We start from the raw sequence: 25,905 nt of genomic DNA, 5'->3' as shown, positions 1-25,905 counted from the left end.
ATATCCCCCATGCTGCTGAGCTGCGTTTATCGCTATAAATGCAAAGATTTCCATTTCAAATCTCTTAAGTTCTTGAAGTGGGGCAGGCTTGGTGGTGGGGAGATGGAGGTACGTATTCGAGTCCTGAGGGAATCAACTGCTTCCAGCACAACCACGGCTCCTGCTGCATTCCTGCAGGTCTCAGCACAGCCGTTCATCTCAAAAGCGATAAGCCAGGGGAGAGTGCTCACATTCACATCTGCTCAGTGTAACACTGCAAGTCTTGCGACTCATTCTCAAATGCATTTCCATAGACGTGGAGCCACACAAATTGACTTTTTGCACAACGTCTCTCTCGGAGGTCAGTGTAGCAACACTGAGCTGGTGATCAGGCCAGTCAGACACTCAACCTGTCGCCAGCAATTTAATGAATTACAAATCAAAGCACATTCGCAGCTCATAACGTGATTCAGCTAGTTTGCCATCTCTTACCAGGACTACCCAAATCCAGATGTTCAGGAAAATTTTGCCCAGACTCCACCAAAGTCCCAAGACATTCCTGAAGGAGAGCCATATTTCTTATTATTCTTCCAGGGCCAGATTACCCTGCGCTGCAATGCTTTCCAGCAGCAGGAGCAATCCTACCAGGGCTCAGAACAGCTAAAGCCAGCGCACCATGTTTTTTTCTGGGCAGACTAGGGTAAGATTACCCCAAAGACAACAACAAAAGTTAGTGTATCACACACTGTTTTCCAGTGTCACCCCAAAACTCTTTCTTCTATATAAAAGGGGGCATATGCTAAAGGAACAAGGCATTTCCTTATTATTGAAGATAAAAGCTAAGCTGCAAATTTTAATTTATATTTTCTGAGAAGTTGCTTTAACTGCTGCAGGCAAAGTTTTCATATGACTCCTGCAGCATCTAAAGGGAAATGTCCACAAGCAACACTCCCACAAAATAAGGGTCTCCTATTGACAAATAAAAGCCGAAATTTCTTTTCAGCAGGAAACAATTTTATAAGCTCCTCTAACAATGACTTTGTTTTGAAAGTATCAAAAATTGGTGGAAATACAGAAAGCAGGTTTTCTGTACTTCCCCCCGCCCCAAGGGTTAAGCATAGAAATCCGCATCTGCCACAGCACTGCCTACTTGCCTACAAAACTGAACACAGCCAGGAGATGTAAGCTTAGGCTTACTTTGCGTTCTCAGCACTGCTTTTAATCGAAGATCTTGCACTTTTGGGTGAAGATAAAGCTTTAATACTGGAGGCCTACATCCTGCTTTCTCAACCAGAAGCGAGGAAGTAGCTTCTGGCCAAATAAGGACATCTTCCACGGCCTGCAGAATATAACATGGGTTTTATTACTACGTCACCACCAAGATCCAAACCTACAAGGAGTTGTGTCTAATTTAATTCAATGCTCAGTTTTCCGAGTTACAGCAGAGATGCTACTTAAAAGGAAACAAGTAATTGTTGCTGAAAGTGCAGCAAAAACATGGGCCTCTGGATACGTTTTTGCTGGCTACCAGACACCCACATTCAAACACCACTGACCAAGACTGTGGTGGCCTCTAGTGGCTGTTTTGCCATATCCCAAACTCATCACATGATTTGGCTCACAAGACTGCAGCGGCTCCACTTCCCATCGGTATCTGCTAAATCATTCTGACAGCGGCAGCAGGGCGAGATGATGATTTTGAGAGGTGCAGCAGGGCAAAGGTAAGGCAGGACTTGTTACCATCGTCATAGGTGCCACTTGCTATCAGTATCTGCCTGTCCTCACCAGCTACGGCTGAGTTAGTCACCTGACAGGTATACCCTTTGGTAAGGTTAAAATTATGTGTTTTCCATTGATCTGCTAACATAATTTCTTTTTAAGCTACAGTTTAAGCTACATTGTCTAACAACAAAGCCAAGAACCAGATGCATCTTCATGGAAGACTAATCTTCACATAACATTTTCTTTCAATTAATTTGAGGATTTACAAGTTACGAATGCAGGTTTTAAGAATGACTAAATAGTTCAATAGTTCTTCAAAAGCAACAATCTGATGGTGAAAAGTAACATCTTGAGGTGAACCGAATACAGAGATCCTGGGATCTGTAGTCAATCCCTCCACCATGCAAGCAAATCAAACCCATGGGAAGGTAACATTCATGGCAAAGGTTTCCTGAAAAGTCTAACTTTCCCTAACTTGGGTAACAGTCCTCAGTTCCTGTGACGGATGCAGTAGTTTGGTACAGGAGGTAAAGGCCTGAGCCGAGGCCAGGCCAAGAACTCCTCTTGTTCCAACTTCTCTGAAAACCCAAAAAGGAGCACTGACACCCTGAGCATTGATGCATATGAGCCTGGAACACCCATCATGCAATTAACACATGAATAGTGGGTGGCTTTTCCAAGACACATCAAGGAACAAAGAAAGTTGTGGGTACAAGGAGTCTCATGCATACCTTTCCCACTGCACGTAATTTGACTACAAGCCAACCACTTTATCCCATAAATATGACAGCCTAAGCGAGCCTTCTCTGGGCTCTCCCTGCTAGGCAGGCATGGCTGCATGGCAGTGATCTCCCCTCGAGCTGGGACACCTCTCAAGGTTGCTCCTTGAGGCGGAGAGACCTTTTACCAACAGCAGGTCTTTGGTAAGTGACCGATATTGCGCATAACCTTGTAGTACGGTAACTTTGATTTGTGCCTTCGTAGTTTTGAATCATTGTTCAAATGATTGTGCCGTACAGTAATAGAGTGAACCTTGTCATCAAACTTTGTTAAGTCGCACTTTTACATCACCATATTAGAACTACTTTTGCCAATAGTTTTGATGGTGATTCTTTAAGCAATCAAAATCACCATTTGCGACGAATCGGTGTAGTCAGCAGGATCCTAAATCAGGATTCACAACAGTGCCCTACCATCTTGCCTAGATCACCGATGGCTCAGTGTAGAGGTTCAATTTCATGTTGGATGAAATTTTACTCTTCCATATCAGTGAAGCCAGTCTACGAAGGCTTTAAAAATTGCTTAGCTGAAGAGAATGGAGACACTTGAATTTGAACAGTAAGCTCCCAGGCCACACCAGACACTGCCCAGTGCAGTTTTTGGTATTCTCCAAGTTCTCTCAAGCTTGAAAGTGCTACTCAAAGGATACAAAACACTGCACAAGTGTTAGAGCAAACAAGCCCCACCTTCCCTGGAGGGAGGGCCAATGCAGTTGCTTAAGTTGACAGAAGGTGAGAAACTCAGTCTTGAATTCCTGGTAATTTTGTGCAAGCTCCAGCTCCAGCCTGAGTTACAAGCCATTTCTCTTCAGCTTAAGAAGATTTCCTGGCTCTGTGTTCACTGGTTCAAGTGAATATCCCCAAACAGAATATTGTGTTTGTCTTTGACCAGTATCTCTCTGCTACCGATGCTGCTGGACTGTAAGCAAGGCCAGATGCAATTTACATGCCTCCATTTTTGTAACAGACTATTCAAGCACAGTTTTAATTTGATACTCTTTATTATGATATCCAGGAAAACAAAAACAAGGTGATTGCTTATTACAGCTTCCACAGACTGGGGCTCCAGGCCTTATTGTCCTGGGTACACACACACGCGCGCGCACACACACACACAAAAGACAACCCTTGCCACAAAGAACTTACAATCTAAATAAACAAAACAAAGATAATGATTAATCAAGAAACAAAGAGGAGGAATCACCTGTGTGAGAACACAAGATAGTTTTGGCTTGGCTTCTAGTCTGGAGTTCAAGAGTTGAAATTCCTACCCCTTTACAGTATTCTTATCACCATAGGCTGAATTTTTATCTGTTAATTACAATGCAAGATACATTCTTCAACATTTATAGCCAATATAAGGAGACACAAAACTCAAGTTCTAGACCATGATTTCTCAAGTTGTATACAGCAAAACTACAGTCTAGAGATTCAGAGACCTTAAGTGCCCAGTTTCCTAAATGAGAAAAGTAATAATAGCGAACTGCAATATGGGAAACAAAACCATCCAGGAATACCAATTTCTGCTCAACCAGTCAAGACTTACTAATACATTTCTTCACTTCAGTGTATCAAATTGCCTAACACACTTGCGTGTGGAATGAAGAAGTAACAACTGTGTTGTGCTGCATGACAATGCCTGACCTTTAATGTTAACCACAATAAATAAGGACAAAGAATGAATACTGAAAAAGCTATCAAATTATAAAGCTACACTTTAGCTGCTCTGATTCTGCAAAAACTTTCAAACACAAAAAGAAGAAAAAGGAGTTGTCATTTCTGGCACTCACATCACAGATTTGTCATCCTTGAGCTGGATAAAAAGAAAGTATTTTCGGAAACCTAAAATAAAAGTGACGGGACACATAGAAAGAGATTAAGAGCAAGTGTATTGGATTCAAAACTAGGTAGTATGTTTTATCTTTTTTTTAAACCCGAAATAAGAGTTGTTGCCTTTTGTCTTGCCAACATCAAAAGAACTTCTTTAAAAGGCAGAAAGAAGCCTACTGCAGCTGCAGCCCAGCACTCCTCACCCATCGTTCACAGAAGGCGAACTGACAAGTTGTAGATGCTAATAGCAGTTCCGTTTCACCCATGAAGGCTCTTGCTATCTGGATGCGAGCTATATCCAAACACTACATTGCAATACAAGTTGTATCGTAATGTATTCATCCTAAAAAGTTTCAGTTCCCATTAAGTGGGTTCTGATGATACCCTACATATTGATGTGCTTATTTCTTGCACGTCTGATCCAGAAACACTCTGGCAACTGCTTCTATTTTAGTTCTGAAGAGCACGTCAAATTCCTTAATGTGCACAGAAGACCGATCAGATCCTAAATTGAGTAGTTCAGAGAGCAATGGGAGGAGGGGATACCCACCAGACATCCACCACAACAACCTACAGTATAAAAAAAACCCCACCAAGCGTGGGCTAATCCAGTGCTCTAAAGATAATCCACAACTAACAACGTGAGAAATTACAATAGGATGAGCAGATGATAACTGACATCAGTCCTTTGAAGAGTCTTATTCTTTTGAAAGGATCTCCTAAATTTTCCCCAAGCCTTAATTTTGTAGGACATTCTTATACTCTGCACAGGAAGTAACCCAAGTATTTGCATAACAAGATGACTATTACTACAGCCTCCAGGCTTTAAACCACAGCCCCCTGGAATGCAGTATCTCTGTATGCAGGCTCCCATCGGCCTGTAAACGTTACAAATATCACGACTGACTGTACTTGGTGTTCACGTCCCTTCAAGACTGACATTTTCCACAGAGAACAATTAGGACAGCAATGACCAACACTGCATAGGGAGCCTATTGAAGCTGCCAGTCTCCATCTTCTACAATACAGACCTAAAGGGCTGAGTCACAAATGGAACCAAACCCAAGTATGACCTAGGAATCAGCTGGGGAACTTCTTGAAAACAGGAAAACAAAATAAGAGAAACCAAACAACCCTCCCCTCCACGTACCTAGACAGGCACACAGCGCAATCCTTGCAAAGCTCTCTGGAAGACCTACTTCAATAAAGGGTTCACGTGGAGAAAAAAAACAACCCCACACCAAAAAAGCAAAAAACCTGCAGTTTCCTGGCTGTTAAGGAATGTAATCTTGTTTTCTTGATCCAAGAGAAACTACATTTTCAGAATTCCTATTTCTACACCACCAGTACTATCTTGCTCTGCTTGGAAACCCCGAAACTATGACAGATAAAAGGTACCTCAGTACAGTAAAGCATATTGAGTATTTCCCCTCCACCCACAATATCTGACAAAAATCCATTAACACTTGAACAGTTTGGCATGTAGGAGCTACCAAAGAGACCAGCTCCCTTCTGGTATTGATGACTGGAAGCCCTCCAATGAGATCTCCCAACTCACACTGTAATCTAGTGTAATTTTCAACCAAACGCACAGTTGAAAGGGGTAGCTGCCTTAGAGCTTGATTCACCTTTTCCCTGCATCTTTTCTGTTTGCTTATACATAAATACTTGAGTACCTCCAGAATTACTATCAGGCACCCAGTGGAAAAGCAGCTAAGCAAACAAGCTAGTTTGCAGCCGCACCAGCTCCCTAATCTAGTTCACCATGCAACCAGAAAGGCTTGTGCTAGACAAGGCAAGGGACAGAACCCCAATTCTGGCAGCAATTTACATTACTTTCAGCTTAGCATGACTATGGAAATGCTCCCTTCCCTTTAATATCAAGTTTTGCCCAACAAAATCACCTCAGGTGCAGTTAGTCAGAAATCTGCAAAGAGCAAAAGGACTGCAGATGTGTATTAACCCTTTTTACAGAAGTCCGATTACTTGTACCAAAGCACCACACTGGTTATTACAATTCTGGGTAATGTAACTCCATAAACACAACTAAAATTTTCAAAGAAAAAAAACATTTAGGAAAAATATCAAATGCTTACCAATTACTACTCATTTTCTAAATGCATTATCCCAACATACTTAATTTACTTTCAGCATATTCTAACGTCAGTAGAAATAGCCTATGCATTTTCTCTGCACAGCAAATTCTTTGATCATTCCTAAGTTTGAGCATGGGATCACCCGAAAAACAGTATTTCCAAAGAGTCACGTTCATGAATAATTCACACAGGAGAAATCAATCTTTGCAACTAGTCAAGAGGAGAAAATGTCCAGATAAAAACAAAAACTCTGAAAATTAATTTCAGCTGCTCCGCATTCCTTGTTTGTACTTTGAAGTTACATATAATTACTTAGTAAAAGTAAAACACTGGTTTTGATAGTAGATTCTGGCACGTAAACCAAACACATATTTGGGGCAGGGGGAAAGGCTTGAAATCATCTGTTGTAAGGCTTGAAAAGTTCTGACAAGATGGGGCAGGGAAGAGGGGGATTAAGAAAAAAACCAAACCCAACAAACCCTATCCACAGTCTGTACGAATTACTCAATTCAAATCCATCTAACAGACAAAGCCTTGTCTTTGTGGGACCTGGTAATTGACCAGGATAAATTACTACAGCCTAAACAAAAATTATTTTATTAGGCATAGGAATATAATGATGAGCTCTTCAGTCATTTCCGTTTCTAATTTTCCTGATTCCATAATTAAGAAAACATGATTAGACAACTAATCTTCCTCCAGCTTACTGAATCCCAGATTACAGAGCGCCAAAATGCAGTAACATTTGAAAATCAGTTTTAAGCAATTCAAAAGAAGTTATCCAGGCAAATAATAATCTTATGCCAAAACAAGTAATATCAAACTGGAAATAGAAGTCTCAAAATCTTCCAAATTCTTGGGTTTCCACCCCAAGGTAGAAAATTTAAAATTACTGCTTTTGCCTCATCCAAAATGATAAATATGTATTTTTAGTTATGACACAACAGACAAAAGATACTGGCTTTCAACACTCTATCCAAATTCTAGAACAACTGAAGTTACTCTCTATTGGCAGAAAGCAACAACTCCTATAAGGCAAGAATGAAGATTAAGCCATTGTGGAAACAAAAGTGATTTTTTTAAAAGTCCAAAGGCCAAGAACATCCATAAGGCCAAAAGGAGACAAAAAGCCATGTCAGTATTAACAGGTAAAAATACACCCCTTTGAAGTTTTTGGAAGTGAACCTGAAGTTTACATTTCAAGACTACTGTGCCAAAGAATGAGGTTTACAAGAAACAGTTTGCCGTAGGGAAAACACTATTACAACCCTCAGACTCCAGTAAGTCTTAAAGATCTCAAGCAGTAACTTAAACGCTCCCTTCATAATTTGTTCCTCCACCCTTTATGATTTTGACAGCCCCAGGACAACCAGGTATCACAAGCAAACTGATTTAGAGTCAAAGTACCAGACTAGAAATTTTAAAAATTTGCCCCTTTTGGCTTAAGGTACAACTTGAGAGCAAGGCACACAGAATCTATGAAGGTCTTTTTCGAAACATCAAACATTGAACATGATTTTGTGCAGAGAGTATTTAATATATGCAATTCCCTCAAAATTTCTGAGTTCCAATTTTCCAGTTTCATGGTCAGATCAGATCAGATTCACAGTTTCACCACTTGAATTTTATTTCTTCAAATCAAGACATGGTATAGCTACTTCCACTGAAGCAGACTAAGAATATTACAGGGCATGCTGCCCCAGAGTTCTCAAGCTAAGCAAGTCCAAGTCTGTCAAGTCCACTTCAGGAGCTGTGAAGCAAGTACTTGGGAACTGTGACTGAAATTAGCCGAAACATATAATAAATTACACTGCAATAACTCTAAATAGCACTAAACGATTGAAGAATGGATAGTTACTTGTAGTGAAGATTTTGTACTAGAAACGTTTATTCTGTATAGCAAGCAACTGAACTGTAGAAGATACAGAACGCAGATTTATTATTTTGTTGGGTATAAACTCAAATATAATAACAATTTTTAATTAAAACTATTTTATTTATCAGCTTGATTGCTCATAATTACTCCTCTCAATCAATAAGCAGTCCAATAATTGGGTTAACTTGGAAGACTAATTTAGCAACTTAAGACTGAATTAAATCTCTAACTCATTCTCAAGTGAAATGGGTTGAATTATACCCATTACAAAAGGGTACAGAGGAAACATTAACGGCATGTTAAACTGGAAAATTAACTGGACAAAGCTTCACATTTAATACAATTATAAAAGATAATGGAAAAATTCTTAAACTGAGATTTTTCCAGTTGTAGCAAAGGGCACAATAAATCAGTTTCAAGAAGTTGTAGCTTTTAAATATTTTTTCATAAAAATATATATAGGAGAAATCAAACTATTTCCTAACAGAGGTGAAACAAAGCAAAGCAGTTAGAATAAAGGAATGTTTCTCATAACTTGATCCATTTATCTAATAAATTCCCTCTTCATGGAGCATTAAGTGCCTCCTAAAACAAACACAACACCACATTGTAAGAACCTCCACCCTCTAAAATCAGACAGACAAATTTTCAAAGAAGGTCCAACACACACTAATTCTCCAAGATACCTACACTTTAAAAGCACAGACAGGAGTTAACAGTGCTACTCAGATCAACTCTTTCTATGACCATACACGCTCCCTTCTAATTTTCAAGTGCTAAAGCTGTATCTCAAAAAGGTTTTTTCTTCCTTGTAAGAGATTTCTAACCAACAAACAATAAGACTCTGCAACATTTCCAATTGGTTCAGTTTTGTTTTAATGATATGGGGCAATTCTTAGAGCAGACATTGTGTAGCTAACAACTACAAAATAAAGAGGTTTATCGGTGTGGTCTCGGAATCCCAATTTGAACTGTAAATTTGAATCAAGGTAATGAACTGAAAAGCCAGAGTATCTGAAAATGCATACTAAGTTTTTACTTCAATTTTGCAATACTTCTTGAAGAACTTGGAAAACGTGAAGTTGGTAGAACAGTATGTGTATCACCAAGATTACAAAAACTGGAAGGAAATAATATGTTGCAACAGTGATCCTCATTAAGTGAAGTTATTTCATCACAATAAATGTTTAAAAAAGTGTCAATGTTATTTAAAAAGTGTTGTATCCCCCCCACCCACGTATTTGAAGACAGATAAACCGTTTTCCTTAGTCAAAATGGCTTTTAAAAAAAGTTTCTCAAAACAACAGCAATAATCAAAACCCATGAATCGTGTTTTCTTTAATCCATAATATCTCTAGTGCTGAAGGGCCATCCATGTAAAAAGCAGATTCTTTGGGGACATTAGTCAATTAACTTAATAAAACCCAGTTTTACGAGGATTTATCCTTCCTGCTACGAGGCGAGTCTGCTCCATTTGAGGTCACTGTTCCATTTATTCCATTTTCTAGAAAAAAAAAAGAAAACACTTTTCAAATACAATGAGACGCTTTATATTTTATTACATTATTGTAGGTCCTATACAAACAGTATTTTAACTTCTTTTCTGATCATTATCATTCATAACGCAACAGTATAATGAAGTCTTTACAAAGTGCAAAATTTAAAGTTTACTACGATAAAGTCCGGTCTCCTGACATGGACAGACACTGAAATGTGTGCATTATATACATCTAGACTGAAAATCAAGACCAGCTATATTCTCTTAAAAAGTAAAATACTCAACCTGTAGATGAGACTGTCCTGGGAAATTTTGAAGACACACAGTATACACACAATTCCCTGATATAGGTCTTTATTGTTTTAATTCTTGCTAAAATTACACTCCTTCAGTTACCTTTGCAAGCTTTTCATATATATATATAGGAAGTCTTTATATACACATACAATTTTTTAAGTATATACTTTAACATATAGAATTCATTTATGTTCTGATGAAGATATTTACTAGGTAAGATGGACAGAAGTAAAACACTAGTTAGATTTGAGATGAGCATGTGTACATGGAAAGAGTTCAGGCACAAGACCAGGCACCTATCTAAGAATACAAAGCAAGAACATGTTACCAGCTGCAACTCTCTACTTCTATCCCACTTCTGGGCCAACTTAAAGGTCTCAAGAGTACAAGCACCTTGAGGTCTCAATCTATACAAGTACCACAGTGACTATTTGATAGCAAAAATTTGCCCTAGAACAATGACCCATAATCTATGGATTTATAATGCACACAACTTACAGTAAAATGGAGTAACATGATACCATTCTGAATCACCACAACCCAAGGCAGCAGAGATGTTTCCTGACAGTAACCGTATTTATAAAACGGATCTGAAGAGCAGAGTGCATAGCCAGCTATAATGCTTGCTGCTTAACATCGCTGCTCCGACTTACAGTATCATTCTGACTTCAAGCAACCATTGCGGTTTTTTTGTACAAATAACTGGCTAAATTAATGTTTTCCATCTGCAGATGTGTCGCCACACAGAGTGTGGCCAATCCACAAAACCAACTGTTGTTCTCCCTCTCCCCCACTACACCCAAATGCTCCCATTTATGCAAACAAGCAACTAAAAAAAAAAAAAATCAGAAACATACATGAGAATGAGACCAGACACAGGCCCAATTAGTCACACAGGAACAGCCAAAGTCTATCCAACATATTTGGTTGTAAATGACACACCATTTTAAGCCTACATAAGGTGGTCTTTGGATACTTTTCAAAAAGTTTGTGTTATTCTTAAATCAAGAAGCTTACAAACAATGAGCTAGACACAAGCCAGCTAATTGAAATCATATTTTCTTAAACAGTTAAGTCAAAACAAGTGAAAGTAAAACAAAGAACAAGAATCAGCATGTGCCTGGGTACCCCACCTACATCACCAGGAGGATTTTTCTACTGTCATTTCTTGCTTTTGGCACAATCTAAAAGTAACACATTTCATTGTGCCCTGGCTCCCCAAAATCCATCCAACCACAAAAAAAAGAAAAGAAAAGAAAAAAAAAGACTGTTTTAAACCATTTAATTGCATATATTACTCTTTTAAAAACACTGTCTTGCTGCATCCTGTGCGAGTGTTCTGAACAGATAACATTACAGGAATCTTCAAAACAGAAGAATGTGAAACAACACTAACCTTTCGGATTTTAAAGTTCTTTTCTTTCCATTTAAATTAAACTGTAAAATTCCCCAGTCTCTAAAACAGGCATAACTCAATTATTTTGTGAATTAAACCACAAGTCCAATTAACTGCCTTTTTCACTATTCATTTACCACTTGCAAGTCTCCACTGAAGTTGGGTGAAAACCAGCAAATTCACCAAGTTAGATGACTGAAATAGTTTAAGAGATTTAAAAAAGCTACTACATTTTTGACTCACTGATTGAAATGCCATTTAAGTTTATGCTTTAAAAATATTTGTCATAGAAGATTTAAATTAATTCCACAAAAAACATAGTAAGACACAATGAACATGAAGCTCTGATTAAGTAGGACACCTCCATAGGAAACTACCTACAGTCAATTAGAAAAAGTCCAACTGGATTTTCTGATGAAAACAAAAAACCCCAACAATACATAAAAGCCAAGTTGTAATAATTACAAATCATCAAAAGGGAGTACAGAAATACTCTAAAGCACATGATTTTATTAAAAAAGAAACCTGAAAAAAAACATAAAAAACAAACCACTGAATTGATCTCTGTCCACAAACCTTAGTTCTCAGGGCAAATGGTCTTCACACATGATTACATTCAATAGATCAGAAAGTGGAACAGGTTGGCAATACATGATTGGTGGCAAAGGATCATGCTGAAATAAGCTTTTGAAATGACTCAAGCAGTTTTTTCAAAAAAGTGTGGAAGTTATTCAAGCTAGCAATTAAATACACAGAAGTTTAACTGTTGGTACAACACACATACTGAAGCGTGGGGATTTTTTTTTTTTTAATAGAGCACATAATTTTCCTTGGAGGAAGAAGCATTTGGTTCATCTTTCATGCCCTTTCCATAAAAAAAGTCTGACATAATCAAGAAGTCAAACCTGCAGTCACTAGTTCATTTCCAAATGCTTCTACACAGGTTTAGAGTAGTAAGTAGTTAACGATCTCCCCTTAAAAGAAGTATCAAAATTTTATTTTTAGTAAAAGCAGTCCAATATAAGCTTATTTACTGGATCATCAAACCATTTCCTTACCCTAAAACCTCAGAGTTTAGTGGCAATAAAAAACAAATTTGAAATTAATTGCAAGAAAAATTTGGAAGTAATTGATTGTGAGAACAGATCTAAAAATGTGTCTGTTTCCTTTTAAAAGGGAACAAAACATAAGCATTTTGCTCAAGTAATAAAATTAGACATAATAAAAATCTCATGTTGCATTAACGAAAGAAATGGTAATTCCTTCATTCAGTCAATTAGAAGAGAAAAATCAAACAATTAATATATAGTGAATATTTTTAATTAAAAAAAAAAAATCCACAACAATATTCACCAATATTGTTTTTGTAACCGAGTCATCTCACTTGCAACTGAAACATAAAATGTTTCTTTAGTAATTATATTAAAAAAAGGCTCACCATTACCTAAAGTTGTTTTTGAGAAGTCAAGGCAACAGGAAAACTGAAAATACAAACCTCTCTCTTTTCTGGAGGTCTTTCCTTTAGCTGTTACGAACTTCTTTTTCACTGACTGAGGCTGAGAAGAAGAATGCTCTCTCCACCTCCGAAGCTGGAAATTAATAAATTTCCACATCATAAATGCTTGAGCCATGCAGATGGAGGCCAGCACACTGATTCTAGAAACAAAACACAGGTAAAGGTTTATCAGTAAGCTTATCTCATTATTCAAATAGAAAAGGAAAGCAGAACACCACCTCAGATAGTTTTTGTATGTCATAAACTGTCTTTTTACTCAGGTTCCTCAAACACATTAGAGTGATTCCTTCTAGATAACATGCATTTGTAAAATTTCAAGGTTGGGTTTTTTTGTGTGTGTGTTCCCCCCCCCCCCAGTAATATCCATTCTCTAAGCCATGCAAGAGTTAGCTCACACAGGGCAACTGGACTTAGCACAGCTGAACAAAACTAGATACATAGTGAGAGTGAGGTCTTTGCCCCTCCATCAGAACTGGGAAGCACTACATTTCTTTCCTGCTTTCTCCTTCCTCAGTATTACTCTCAAGATACCACGTAGTAACAGCTGAAAATGGTTTAAGACAGTCTTGCAGTTCTGAGTATCAATTCTGCAGGGTAATGCTGACATTGTCAATGTTTTAATAACTTCCTTTTCTGGATTTAATTCATAAAAAGGCCAGGTGGTTGGCTGAACATTCTGCATCACACAGCAGCAGTAGGAGCCATAATAAAGGCAGAGAAACAAGTAGGAATCTTCAACCAGGACCAAAGATGCTCAGGGCATAATGCCTTGACCGCTACAGATAAACTCACTGCAATTATATCTATAATTCAAAATTCAATTCACTAATTCTAAAACATTTGAAAGTAATCTCTGTAATTGGATATTCCTTTTAATTCTGTTTTTTTCTGACAAAAAATGAGTTATGAATTTCTCAGCTGTAGACTACTAATTCTTCAATTCATTTCACTGTGCCTTGCAAGTTTGTTACAGAAACTATTCCTATTGAACCTATCAGTTGCATGAAAACACCTAGCCATTCAGAATTACTAGCATTAATACCATACCGTTTATATTGTGTATTTAACAGAAGTTTACAGCTCATGCTTAAGAACCGTTCCAAATTTACTATACCTAACAGCCAGGATATTAAAGTTTCCAGTACTGAAATTCAGCTGCTGATCTTCTGCTCTTGCCAGTCCAAAGCCAAAAGTGAGGACCGAGAGAATCAAGGTGAGAAGCCTTCCCAGAACAAAAAGAACTGCCCACAGTGAAAATCTACAAAGAAGAACATCACAAACACTAAATGAATTTTCCGTTCACAACACAAGTACTAAAAATGCAACTGTTTATTCTTCACCATGTGAATTCGTTTGAAATTTAAGAACTTACCTAAATCCATCATCTTGTACCTATCCTAGTCTTGTATTTCTAGTACTCACAGAAGACAAAAAGCAAGAAAAGCCCTGCCTCACAATCTTTTTCTACAAACCAAAAGTATGTTCTGAAAACTAATTTCAACTCAATGGAAAGTGCTTTCCATTACTATTAAAACATAAGCATGTTATTAGTTCCTATAGAACTGGCTATATTAGCAACCTATGCTGTTCCTTTCTGTACATTTTTTTTTTAATATTAGTATGTAATGTAGGATTTTATTTCATTTTATACCGCTACTAACATTCACTTAAATAGGCAAATAAGATAAAAAAAAAAAAGGTTTTTTTTTTTAGAGATATAAATACTAAAACTAGTCTGGAGAACTGTGACCTGTAAGGAAACACTGTTTGAACTTCCTTGTAATTTTGTTTTCTGGTTAGTTAAATGTACAAGGCTTTGAGACAGATATTACATTAATTTAAAAGATAAAGACTACTTACCCTTTCTGGTATCTTTCGTCACTGAAGTAGAAAAGACGGGATATGTGGAAAAGAAATTCAACGAAGTAATGCAATACCAGAAGAACAAGTCCAAGATGGGTCAGACTATCAAAACAAATAAAACAAATGTTCAGACATTTTGTTAGATGTTTAAGTCAGTGAATGAAGCCAGCAAAAGTTTACAGTTGACTTACTTCAGGAGATAGGCTCCAGCAATATGAAAGAGATAAAGTCCAATGTAGACAATCTGGCGAAAGATATCTTCCTATTAGGAAGAAAAAAGTAAATTATGCATTACACACAATGTTATACGTTATTGTACAATATTATATATTACTACAAACTATTCCTAGTCTTGGAAATTCTTCTTGGTTTATCAGCTACCTTAACTGATAACGTGGCCTGTTCTGGCATTGAATTACTCAGCCTAGACCATCTAATTCCACACACAACTTAGTGCTTACTTATCAATAACATTCGGTATCTTAGACATACGCTGTTGTGAGAAAACGCATCAAACATCAAAAAGATGCTTTTTAAAAGGACCCACTAGCTATTACAATACTTATTTAGTATTACTGTATCATCAGATAACTTTGTACAGTTCCACATGTTTGCTGCCCATCAGATTCTGTCAGATTGCTACAGAAATAAAATAACAATCTATGAACCAAAATGAAAAGGTTTCCAAGTGTAGACATCTATTTTAAAAATTCAAGATCATCCAAGATTCTGGCACACTGTTGCTGGCAAATACAGAGAAGAATGTTATTAACCAGTCACGCTGAGCCACATGGTCACACTTCAAGTTAGGTTTTAGCCAGCCCCATTCAACTGAACACTTCATGGAGACGAAATAATAAAGAGGGAGAGACATGAATTCAGGTATAGACACACAGCACACGGAAAGCAGGAAGTGCCATCTGTGAACAGAAGAATCACTAAAGCACGCTAGATCACAATAAAAATCTGTCTTGAAGTGGCATGCACAGTACATTCAGTTGTGCTGAAGAAATTTCTACTTTTTGGAAAGATTCCCTAAACTTCAAGCAAGAGGCTCCAGCTTTGTCTTGCATACATGTAATAAAAAAAAAGGCCTAAAAATTTAATCTTGTAAGATCTATGCTATGTTATGCAATACTCCACCTCAAAGCCAACAAAAGCACAGAATCAAACACTTGTGACAACAGCAAACCACACACACACACACAGAGTAAGAAAACAGATAGAAAAAGACCTACTCTAAACGATCTGAAATAACACAAAAAATGAGTTCTTTCAGACAAATTAGTAGATAGTCATTACAAATGCTCAGTTTCTCAAAGTACTACAAGAATGAGCCTTTTGCACTTTATCTTCAGAACTGAGGTAACATTTAAATAGTCCACGCTGCCTGCTTAGACAAACTGTCAGAGACTGAAGGCCTACTGGAATAACGCAGGTGGAGGTATACGCTACTATACAGAAAGCTGAGTTAAGAACTTCTTGTCTTGTCTACACCAGCAGTGCAGACAACTAGACCTGAGTAAAAGCAGCCAGTTCCTTCAAGAGAAGGAATAAGGCAGAGAAGCCAAGATGGCAGAGGTTAAACTGTGGTGAAAGAAGTATCAACTATGAACTTGCTAAAACAAATGAACTATCAACTCTTAAAACTTAATGCAAAAGACAGAGGCCAAAATTCCAAGCAGTGACCCAGTAAAACACTACTATTCAAAATACAGCACTTCTGCCATTTGTGACAGCTTTCTTGAAATTATGTTAAAAAACTCCACACTTGGGATATGAAGTCAAATTCAAGAGATATCACTACCGCAATATGGGAACGTCAGCTGCAGTGTATCTGCAAAACATCAGTGTTTATACTGCACCTGATCGGCATGAAAACAAAGCATCTCATTACTACTTTCCCAAACCTCTTCTAGATTCTAGAACAAAGACCTACAGTTACCTAACATGTATGTTTCGTTTTCTTGAATAAAGCAGAACTCTGGCAGCAGAGACGCAGTCTAGTCACAGAGCAACAACAGAATCACAGAATGGTATGGGCTGGAAGGGACCTTTATAGATCATCTAGTCCAACCCTTCCTGCCATGGGCAGGGACATCTTCAACTAGACCAGGTTGCTCAGAGCCCTGTCCAACCTGATGTTGAACACTTCCAATGAAGGGGCATCCACAAGTTCTCTGCGCAACCTGTTCCAGTGTCTCACCACCCTCAGCGTAAAGAATTTCTTCTTATCTAACCTAAATCTACCCTCTTTCAGATTAAAATCATTGCTCCTTGTCCTGTCACTAAAGGCCTTGATAAAAAGTCTTTCTCCATCTTTCTTATAAGCCCCCGATATTGAGAGGCCACAATAAGGTCTTCCCAGAGCCTTCTCTTCTTCAGGCTGAACCACCCCAACTCTCTCAGCCTTTCTTCATAGGAGAGGCGTTCCATCCCCCTGAGCGTTTTTGTGGCCCTCCTCTGGACCCGCTCCAACAGGTCCATGTCCTTCCTGTGCTAGGGACTCGAGAGCTGGACGCAGTACTCCAGGTGGGGTCTCACCAGAGCAGAGCAGAGGGGCAGAATCACCTCCCTCGACCTGCTGGCCATGCTTCTTTTTATGTAGTCCAGGATACGACTGGCTTTCTGGGTTGGAAGCGCACATTGCTGGCTCATGTCTAATTTTTTATCCCCCAGTACCCCCAAGTCCTTCTCGGCAGGGCTGCTCTCAATCCCTGTATTGATGTTGGGGATTCCCATAACCTCGGTGCAGAACCTTGCACTTGGCTTTGTAGAACTTCATGAGGTTCACACGGGCCCACTCCTCTGTCAAGATCCCTCTGGATCGCATCCCTTCCCTCAAGCAAACCAACCACACCACTCAGCTTGGTGTCATCTGCCAATTTGCTGAGGGTGTGCTCGATCCCACTGTCTATGTTGTTGATGAAGATATTAAATAGCACTGGTCCCAGTACGGCCCCTTGAAGAACACCACTTGTTACTGGACTCCACTTGGACATTGAGCCACTGACTGTAACTCTTTGGAAGCAGCCATCCAGCCAGTTCTTCATCCATCAAATCCAACTCTCTCCAGTTTAGAGGTAAGAATGCTGTGGGGGACCATATCAAAAGCCTTAACAGAAGTTCAGGTAGATGGCATCAGTAGCTCTTCCCTCATCCACTGATGAAGTCACTCCACCGTAGAAGGCCACTAAATTAGTCAAGCATGATTTGCCCTTGGTGAAGCCATGCTGAAGAGTTTAAAACATAAAAGTTTAAAAAGGAAACTGCATATGCAAAATGAGCCTGAACAAAAACATGCAAAGAGACTACTTAAATTGGTCCAGGAAAGTAAAAAGTGTGCTACGAAAAATCTACAGTAAACTCGGTGTTTTGAGAACGCCAAGAAAGAAAACTTTTATGGGGGAAAGGGTGCTGTTAAAAATAGAGTATTGAAAAATCTCAATATACAACTAACCAGAACTTCTGCTGAGGACAGTGGTATTTAAATCAAATCTCAGAGTTTAATATTCCTTGGATTTATCAAATTATTCACTGCTTATATTCTACACCTGTATCGTGATTCATGAAGCAATTCTAGATTTCCATGAGACTATTCAGACTACTCATTACAACAAACAAACAAAAAAGGATTTGAAAAGAAAATCTCACATTCATTTGCTCAAGGGAAGATTCTTTTAGTAGATGAGAAACACTAGCATTTTTTATTTAGACAACAGATATACAGCGATTTTACTGCAGTTAGAAATACAGGATTTAACTGAAAAGAAAAAACCTACCTTCTCACGTGGACACTTGAGCACCCAAAATTCCATCAGGAAAAATGGGTAACACAAATAAGAACAGGGTGGGAACTCTAGGGTAACACATTACTCTGGAAGTCCAAAAGAAATTAACTATTCCACTGTTTGAGTGGCTTCGTTTGGAGTTATTTCAATTTACATTTTGAACTTACTTTTTTAGTTTTCTGAAAGTACAATTCTGGAAAAGCATGAAACCAGTATGCCAACTGTAAGATGTAGAAAAATTTCATTTGAAACCTGTACAATACAGAAAGAATTGAAGAATATTACTTTTATTAATGAACTTAAAACATCTCAGAAACTTTCTAGTGATGACATTTAATCACTGTCTCGAAAGAAAGAAAAATATAGATCCTTCAAGACAGCCAATTCAAACTAAGTTTTAAAAACAAAATCATTAAGACAAAAAAAGCTTGGAAAAACTTAATTCTTTAAATAACAGCCTACAGAAAGACAACTCCGTATGCTACAAATTGACAGAGAATCAAGTTCCTCCATAAATACAAGCAAAAATACATTAGTGACTGATGTAGTTTTACAGACTACTTATTCTACACAGATGGTATGTGACATGCCCTAAGTTTAAAACACTCCCTCTTCTCCCCAACAATCCTCTAAGGAAGAGGCCTTACGGAATCAGAGTGTGCGGATAGTCCCTCCACAGAGAGGTCGGATCTGATATATAGTTCTCCTAAAAACAAAAACAAAAAACCCCAATAAACTTCAAAGATGCTACTTCCTACTCAGAAATAATGAATGAACATACATACATGTATGTATTTATGTATATGCACGTGTGTACATACAAACATGCACACATCCACACACACACGTAAAAGCTGCAGATCAATAGATTTCCTTTAAAAAACAACAACAAAAAACAAAACAAAAAACCAAAAGACAGCTGTATTGGCTTAGAAAAATAAAAAGCAACCAAACAAACCAAGCGTTCATTCAAGATAGAGCGTCCTTATGAGATGGAGGTTATTTCAGCATCACTACAACCATAAGTCTTCCCTTGTAAACTGCTGACAAGCTTTGAGCTTAACTAAGAGAAGTTTTTTTGGAAGCCATTATGTGAAGGGTTAAAAAAAAACCATCACACTCTTCTCCTTTTTTGAAACTAAGCTCATACACTTACAGCCACTAGCAAAGAGCACGTCATCTGAAAGCACACACTCACCTGAGCTTACAGCAATCTGTTCATACACCCATACCCTAGGCTGCCAAAATGCTATGTATGACGCTTTTTTCATGTTTACTTTACACTAATAAGCCAACACAGAAAAACTACAGAGAATGAAGTAGCATAAAAGAGTTAAAAAGTTTTACCTTATTCAGTTGACAGTAAATCAAATTAACTCAGACTGAGCAACAGTAACACTGTTGGACTTATCCCTAAACTTGTCCCCCCTTTAATATTAAAACCAGCTAAAACCAGAAAAATAAGCCAAAAACTTATTTATCATCATCGTAAGTGAAGTTCTTGAAATCTCATAATACAAACAGAAGAGAAATCATACTTACAGAGACAAGAATACTTGTTCCCCAAACACAGGAGAAAAGGTAGAATGCACTAAGTTGCCCAGACTCATTGAACTTGCTATGCTTTGTTTTTGAAAAGTGCATTTTCCTATTAATTTTCTGAAATGAAAGACCATTGTTATTTATATGCTGTAGTACTTAACATTTACCTGTTAACTGCATTAGAACATCTAAAAGTTTCAATATATGTTTTAACAGTTAAAAGTTTTAATGCAAAAGTTTACTTTTACTATTGTCTTGAAGTCTAATTAAAACCTGACAATTATCTTGATGAAAGGAATTAATATTTTGTACTTACATCCAGCACATACTCCTGAATTATAGCATGTATGATTATTGCTACAAGCATGTAAAAGAAAATCGTAGCCAAGTCTTTGATGCCATAGTGATACAGAGAGATTGTTTCTGCAGATTGTTCTTCTGAAAGATAAACAGAATTAACTGTTAGGCACCAATACAGTTTAGGGCTAACAAGTTTGTTTCTCAAAGTGAAACCTTTCAGAGAGAAGTAGTTTGTAGTCAGCTGAACAAAGAGAAGTCAAATTAAACTGCCATCATGAGCTAGGTCACTAGATTGTTTACAGTCATCTTTTCCATCACATCAAAACTAAATTTGATTCTGGAAAGATGTACTATAAAAATGAAAACTTAAGTGCACTTAGGAAATGCATTGAAAGGGGACTATAAAATGACTATGTTGAACTGTCACATCGCTTTGACTAGTAAAGATTGTTACTTGCAAAACCAGAGTAAGAATTAATGTGAACTTATCTATCAGTCAGATGGTGTTTTAGCACTAATGATGAATCCAGCAGAACAGAAACATTGCCCCTAATCTAATTAATTAAAATGGAGTTTTACCAAAAATAAAGTGAAGTCCTTGAAAATTGCTTATTATCTATTCAAATTGACAAATTCACTTACCCTCAGTCTAGAAAGTACGGCATACTAATAATATCCAAATACACTGTCTCATAACTAACCTCCTGCAAGGTACATACCTGTGGCAGGAATGGTAACATTATACTGAAGTGTAACAAAAATGACAGCTGCTTTTGCTGTAATCTGAAAGAGAAAAAACAAAAGTGCTATAAATTCTCACTGAAATAAACTGTATTAAACTGAAAACATTTGCCCATAGTTTTAGCATGCTTCCCCAGCATGTTTGCCCCCTCCCATAAAACTGATCAATTCACATTATCACACCAGTTCACCCAACTTTCCAAAGGCAGAACACATTGCGTGATCTCTATAGGTTTGTTTTCAGAACACCCAATCTCCTGAATGAAATATCCTCGAAAATGCTACTTACAAATAGTCTTTTCTACAAGATTAAAATGAAAACACATGCTGCAATTCTTTCTCCAGTCAATACTGTATTATTACATTAACAGAACGTACAATATCATGTAATCCCTAGACCACGATGCATGCAGCAATGGCTGAGAATAAATTTCATTTAAAACTACTTTTTATTTGATGAAATTTGAAGGTCAGTATCATATTCATAAATCTGTGGGTGATTTGGAAAATGTGGACAGAAAAGGAGAAAAAAGAATGGAGAACCATTTCAAGCCAGCTGCATGCCAACTCAATACAATTAGCATTCTTTTGACCTTGGGGATCTTTTGGCAAAAAGTGTAAAACAAAAGAAATGAAATTTAGCAGTAGTGGTACTACCCCTTTATGATGGACAGTAAGAAAAAGCAGAATGAATTGGGGGGGGAAGGAAGTTTGTTCTAAAGGCTTTTTTTTTGGGGGGCATGGGGTGTTGATACTATAAAAACCTCAATAAATAAACAGGAGCACAAGTTCTTATCTGTCAATAAGCATAAATTAATTTTCAAATTTAACACATCTTTGTTGGATGCCAACATGAATCAACACGTCTTAACAGAGAGGGAAAAATAACCATGCTTTACAATATTTATGATCATTTCTCATTGCTATAAAAACCTACCATCCTTATTGCATTTATAGGACCAACAAAAAAACCCAAACTCCTTTATGAATCTTGGAAGGATTAGGTTACTACCAGCATTTATTATCATTCACAAGAAATAAGATTTATTTATTTTTAAAACTAGCGCTTTGTAAGCAAGCCCTAGATTTTCTAGGAATCCCTGAATACACAGTGGACTGTTCACTCCATGTAACTTCAGGGAATCCAACTAGTTTGCCTGAATTAGTGAAGTTGCCTAGGGCTCCCTATTCATCACGGGAGCCTTCAGAGGACAATTCAAAACATTAGTCAATTCTGAACTGCCCTTTGAAGGCTCTGTCAGCTACTCACAAAGTCCTAATTCAGTTGCACAGTCAGGCAGTATAAACACCTTACCATACCAACATTAACCACAGCAGGTGATTTCCAAGACCTGTATCAAAGCGTTTAAAAAATTGCATCAATCTTCTCAGCCATACCACATCTGTACCAACAAAGGCATATGGCCCTTCTACGCTGGGGTAGAAAACACCTCGGATTAAAAAAACTGGGAACAAACGACTTCAGCACATCCAATCCCCCCAAAACTTCCAACCCTACCAGTAATACTATAAATACAGTAAGCCAGAAGTAGACATAAAAGGTAATGGTTTAAGTCCACCTCTTTAACCTCAATCCCCAGAAAACCACCATATAAGGGCGATGGTGATTTTTGATAGTAAACACAAATGCAATAGCTTTCTTGGTCTGCCCTATTTTTTCTTTCCATAGAGATATTTTTTCCCTAACTCCACTGGCCTCTGAGCAGTATCAACAGCCAGATAAAATTATTCTGAAAACCATCCATATAATATTAAGGCCCACAACTTTCAACAAATGGCTAAAATACCGAAAAGCCAGAAACATTTAGCCAACAAAAATTAAGTGTCTTACTTTGACCGGTCACAACTGAGAACGTTTTGGAAGTAACACAGGGAAACTACCTTTTCAGGTCTGTCGGAAGGTAATCGAGAAGAGCCCAAAAGGCACACTTTAGACCAGGAGCCAAGCTCCAGGCTCTGTTGTCCCCACGCACCCCTCCACCAGAGTTTACTAACTTTTCACGTTACTTAGGAAGAGCTTCAATGACTGCGCCCAACACGGCGGCCCAACCACAGCGCCTGGCCTGCAAGCCAGCAGCAGGGCTGGCGGGGCGGCCTCTCAGTCAGGCCCGGGCCCAGCCCCCGGGCAGGCCCGGGCCCAAGCTCTCTTCGACCGCAGCCGGCCCCATCTCCGACGGGGGAGGAGGCTACGGGGGTACCTTCGGCACCAGCCGAGAAACCCGGATCGACTCCGCTGTGGGCGAACGGCTCCTCAAACCGGGGAGCCCCGTGAGGCGCCGCGCGGCCCCGGGCTCTGCGGGGGGCAGTGGGAAGAGGAGCCCGCCGTGCCCCCCCGCCCTCCGACCGGCGGCTGTATGTACACGTCACCGCTTGTCTCCCTTCCCCGCGCGGGGGGCGGGCGCCGCGCGGCCTGACGGGAGCCGTAGTGCCGGCGGGGCCCCGCTGGGCCGCGCACACAAAGAGCGGGGGATCGTCTGTGGCGGCTGGGCCTCGCCCCCCCGCCCCCCCCCCCGCCCTCCCCGCTGCGAGCGCGGCCGCACACTCCTCCCCCGACCGCCGCGCTCCGAGTGCCACGTAACCCCGCCGCCAGCAGGAACTCCCCGCCGCCGCCGCGGGAGGAAACGCGCCTCCCCTCTCCGTCCTCTCACGGCGGCGCCGTGGGGTGGGGCGGCGGGGCACGGCCTCCCCTCACAGGCGGCGAGTGAAGACGGGAGCCGCGTCCTGGCGGCAGCCACGGGCTGCGCCTCTCCGGGCCGAGAGGGGGAAGAGGGCGTTCCCCGAGGGGCCGGGCCCGGGGAAGCGAGGATGAGCCACGGGGGTGGGGGCGGCTGCCTTGGCTTCTCTGGCCGTGCGGCGGGGCGAGGGGCCGGCTCCTCTCCCCGCGCACAGCGGGGGCGGGAAGGCCGGGGGCCGCGCGGCCCAGGGAGGGCGTGTGCTGGCGGGCAGGTGCGCCGGGAGGGGCCCGCGCTGGCTGAGGGGCAGCCGCAGCGATCCGCCCGGCCTCCCCCGGCGCACCGGGATCCCCGCGCCCTCCCCGCCCAGCCCCGAGAACCCCCGGCGGAGGGGGGAGAAGCGGGACGAAGCCCCCGGGGTGGGGGCGCCGGTGCCGCCTCACCTCGAACATGAGTCCCAGCAGGAAGATCATGGCCATGCAGGACACGATGTCCGCATGGTTCTGCACGATGAACTCGTGGCTCAGCACCGGCGGGTTCTTGTTGCTCTTCTTGCGGATCGCCATGGCGGGCAGGGAGCTGGGCGCCGCCGCCGCCTCCCCGCTGCCAGCACAGCTCCTCTCGCCGCGGCCAGGAAGAGGCGGAGGGGGAGGAGGCGGCCGCGCAGCCGAGGAATGGCAGCCGCCGCTTCGCTTCACCCCGCCCCGGCCGCAGGGAGCAGCCCCGGCCGCCGCCAGCAGCGCCCCTGCCGGCCGGCGGGGCGCCTCCCGCCCGGCCGCCCGCCCGCCCCCGGGGGCGGTAAGGGGCAGCGCCCGGCAGTTCAAACCGACCAACGGCGGCGCGCCCGGCGCCTCCCCGCCCGCGGGAGGCCGCCCCGGGTGGCGGTGCGGGCAGGGGCGTGTCAGCAGAGCCGAGCCGAGGTGTGCGTTGCCCCCTCGGGCAGCGGTGCTGCGTGCCCGGCAGCGCCGGCCAGCTACTCGGTGGCGGTAGCCCGGAGCCCGCGTTGGGCACCGGCTCAGCTCCCCTCTCCCACCGAGGCGGCGGCGACAGAAAATGGCCGTGGTCCCGCCCGGGTCGCGGAGGAGGCGGCCGCGCTGCGGGGCAAGCGGGGCCCGCGCCCTCCCGGGCAGCGGCCGGTGAGAACGGGCTGCCCCCGCTACGGTGTGAGCCCGCAGAGCCGGGCCAGACTCCGCTCCCCCGCTCCGCCCCCCCCCCCGCCATCCAGGCTCGCCTTTGATTTCTTTCTCCTCCCCCTAGGGCTCTGGCTAAGCGTTGTTGCGGTCAGACCTCCGCCGGTTGGAAGTTGGGCACCCGAGGGACACAATTAGGCAGCCGCGCTCCCTGGGTTCATTACGGTTACGGCAGAGGCGCAGCCGCAAGGTGCAGCTTCCCCTGGGCTGGCGGCAGGCTCCTACCGTCCCGTCTGCTTACATGATACTGTATAGCCAGAGATAACATACGTTATCCAAGTAACAGTAACAAGGAATCCAATGACAAGAAAGCAGAAGGGAAGAAAAGCTAACCGGGAAGTATAGAATCATAGAAGCATAGAATCATTAAGGTTGGAAAAAACCTCTAAGATCATCGAGTCCAACCATCAACCCAACACCACCATGCCCACTAAACCATGTCCCTGAGCACCACATCTACACGACTTTTAAATACTTCCAGGGATGGTGACTCAACCACTTCCCTGGGCAGCCTGTTCCAATGTTTAACCATTATTTCAGTAAAGAAATTTTTCCTAATGTCCAATCTCGCCTCCCTTGGGGCAACTTGAGGCCATTTCCTCTCGTCCTATCGCTTGTTACTTGGGAGAAGAGACCAACACCCACCTCGCTACAACCTCCTTTCAGGTAGTGGTAGAGCGTGATGAGGTCTCCCCTCAGCCTCCTCTTCTCCAGGCTAAACAACCCCAGTTCCCTCAGTCGCTCCTCATAAGACTTGTGCTCCAGACCCTTCACCAGCTTCGTTGCCCTTCTCTGG

General features: G+C 41.1%; 1 protein-coding gene across 2 annotated transcripts; it reads right to left on the bottom strand.

The window, feature by feature from the left end:
* Window positions 1-9,134: 9,134 nt before the first annotated feature.
* TRAM1 (translocation associated membrane protein 1) lies at window positions 9,135-24,654 on the bottom strand. Of its 2 annotated transcripts, none has more exons than XM_075141675.1 (11): window positions 24,363-24,654; window positions 21,205-21,268; window positions 20,502-20,623; window positions 20,186-20,302; window positions 19,291-19,349; window positions 18,811-18,895; window positions 15,044-15,114; window positions 14,850-14,954; window positions 14,104-14,247; window positions 12,969-13,129; window positions 9,135-9,786 (listed from the first exon to the last, which is right to left on the bottom strand). In XM_075141675.1, the coding sequence occupies exons 1-11, from the start codon at window positions 24,483-24,485 to the stop codon at window positions 9,713-9,715; spliced, it is 1,125 nt and encodes a 374-aa protein (XP_074997776.1). In that variant the 5' UTR covers window positions 24,486-24,654; the 3' UTR covers window positions 9,135-9,712. The 2 variants fall into 2 exon arrangements, with proteins under 2 accessions (XP_074997776.1, XP_074997777.1); XM_075141676.1 differs by lacking the exon at window positions 24,363-24,654 and adding an exon at window positions 23,129-23,625.
* Between the last annotated feature and the right edge of the window lie 1,251 nt (window positions 24,655-25,905).

The sequence above is a fragment of the Calonectris borealis genome, chromosome 2 (assembly GCF_964195595.1).
Source record: "Calonectris borealis chromosome 2, bCalBor7.hap1.2, whole genome shotgun sequence".
In the NCBI taxonomy this organism is placed as follows: Eukaryota; Metazoa; Chordata; class Aves; order Procellariiformes; family Procellariidae; genus Calonectris; species Calonectris borealis.
This window is presented reverse-complemented; position numbering and strand designations above follow the sequence as displayed.

Coding starts and splice junctions, on each gene's coding strand:
- TRAM1 (XM_075141675.1), bottom strand. CDS start 24,485: ATGGCGATCCGCAAGAAGAGCAACAAGAACCCGCCGGTGCTGAGCCAC. Junction 18,896..19,290: donor TATCCGCACACTCTGATTCC/GTAAGGCCTCTT, acceptor TGTATTGTACAG/GTTTCAAATGAAATTTTTCT. Junction 14,248..14,849: donor GACGAAAGATACCAGAAAGG/GTAAGTAGTCTT, acceptor TCTTCTTTGTAG/ATTTTCACTGTGGGCAGTTC.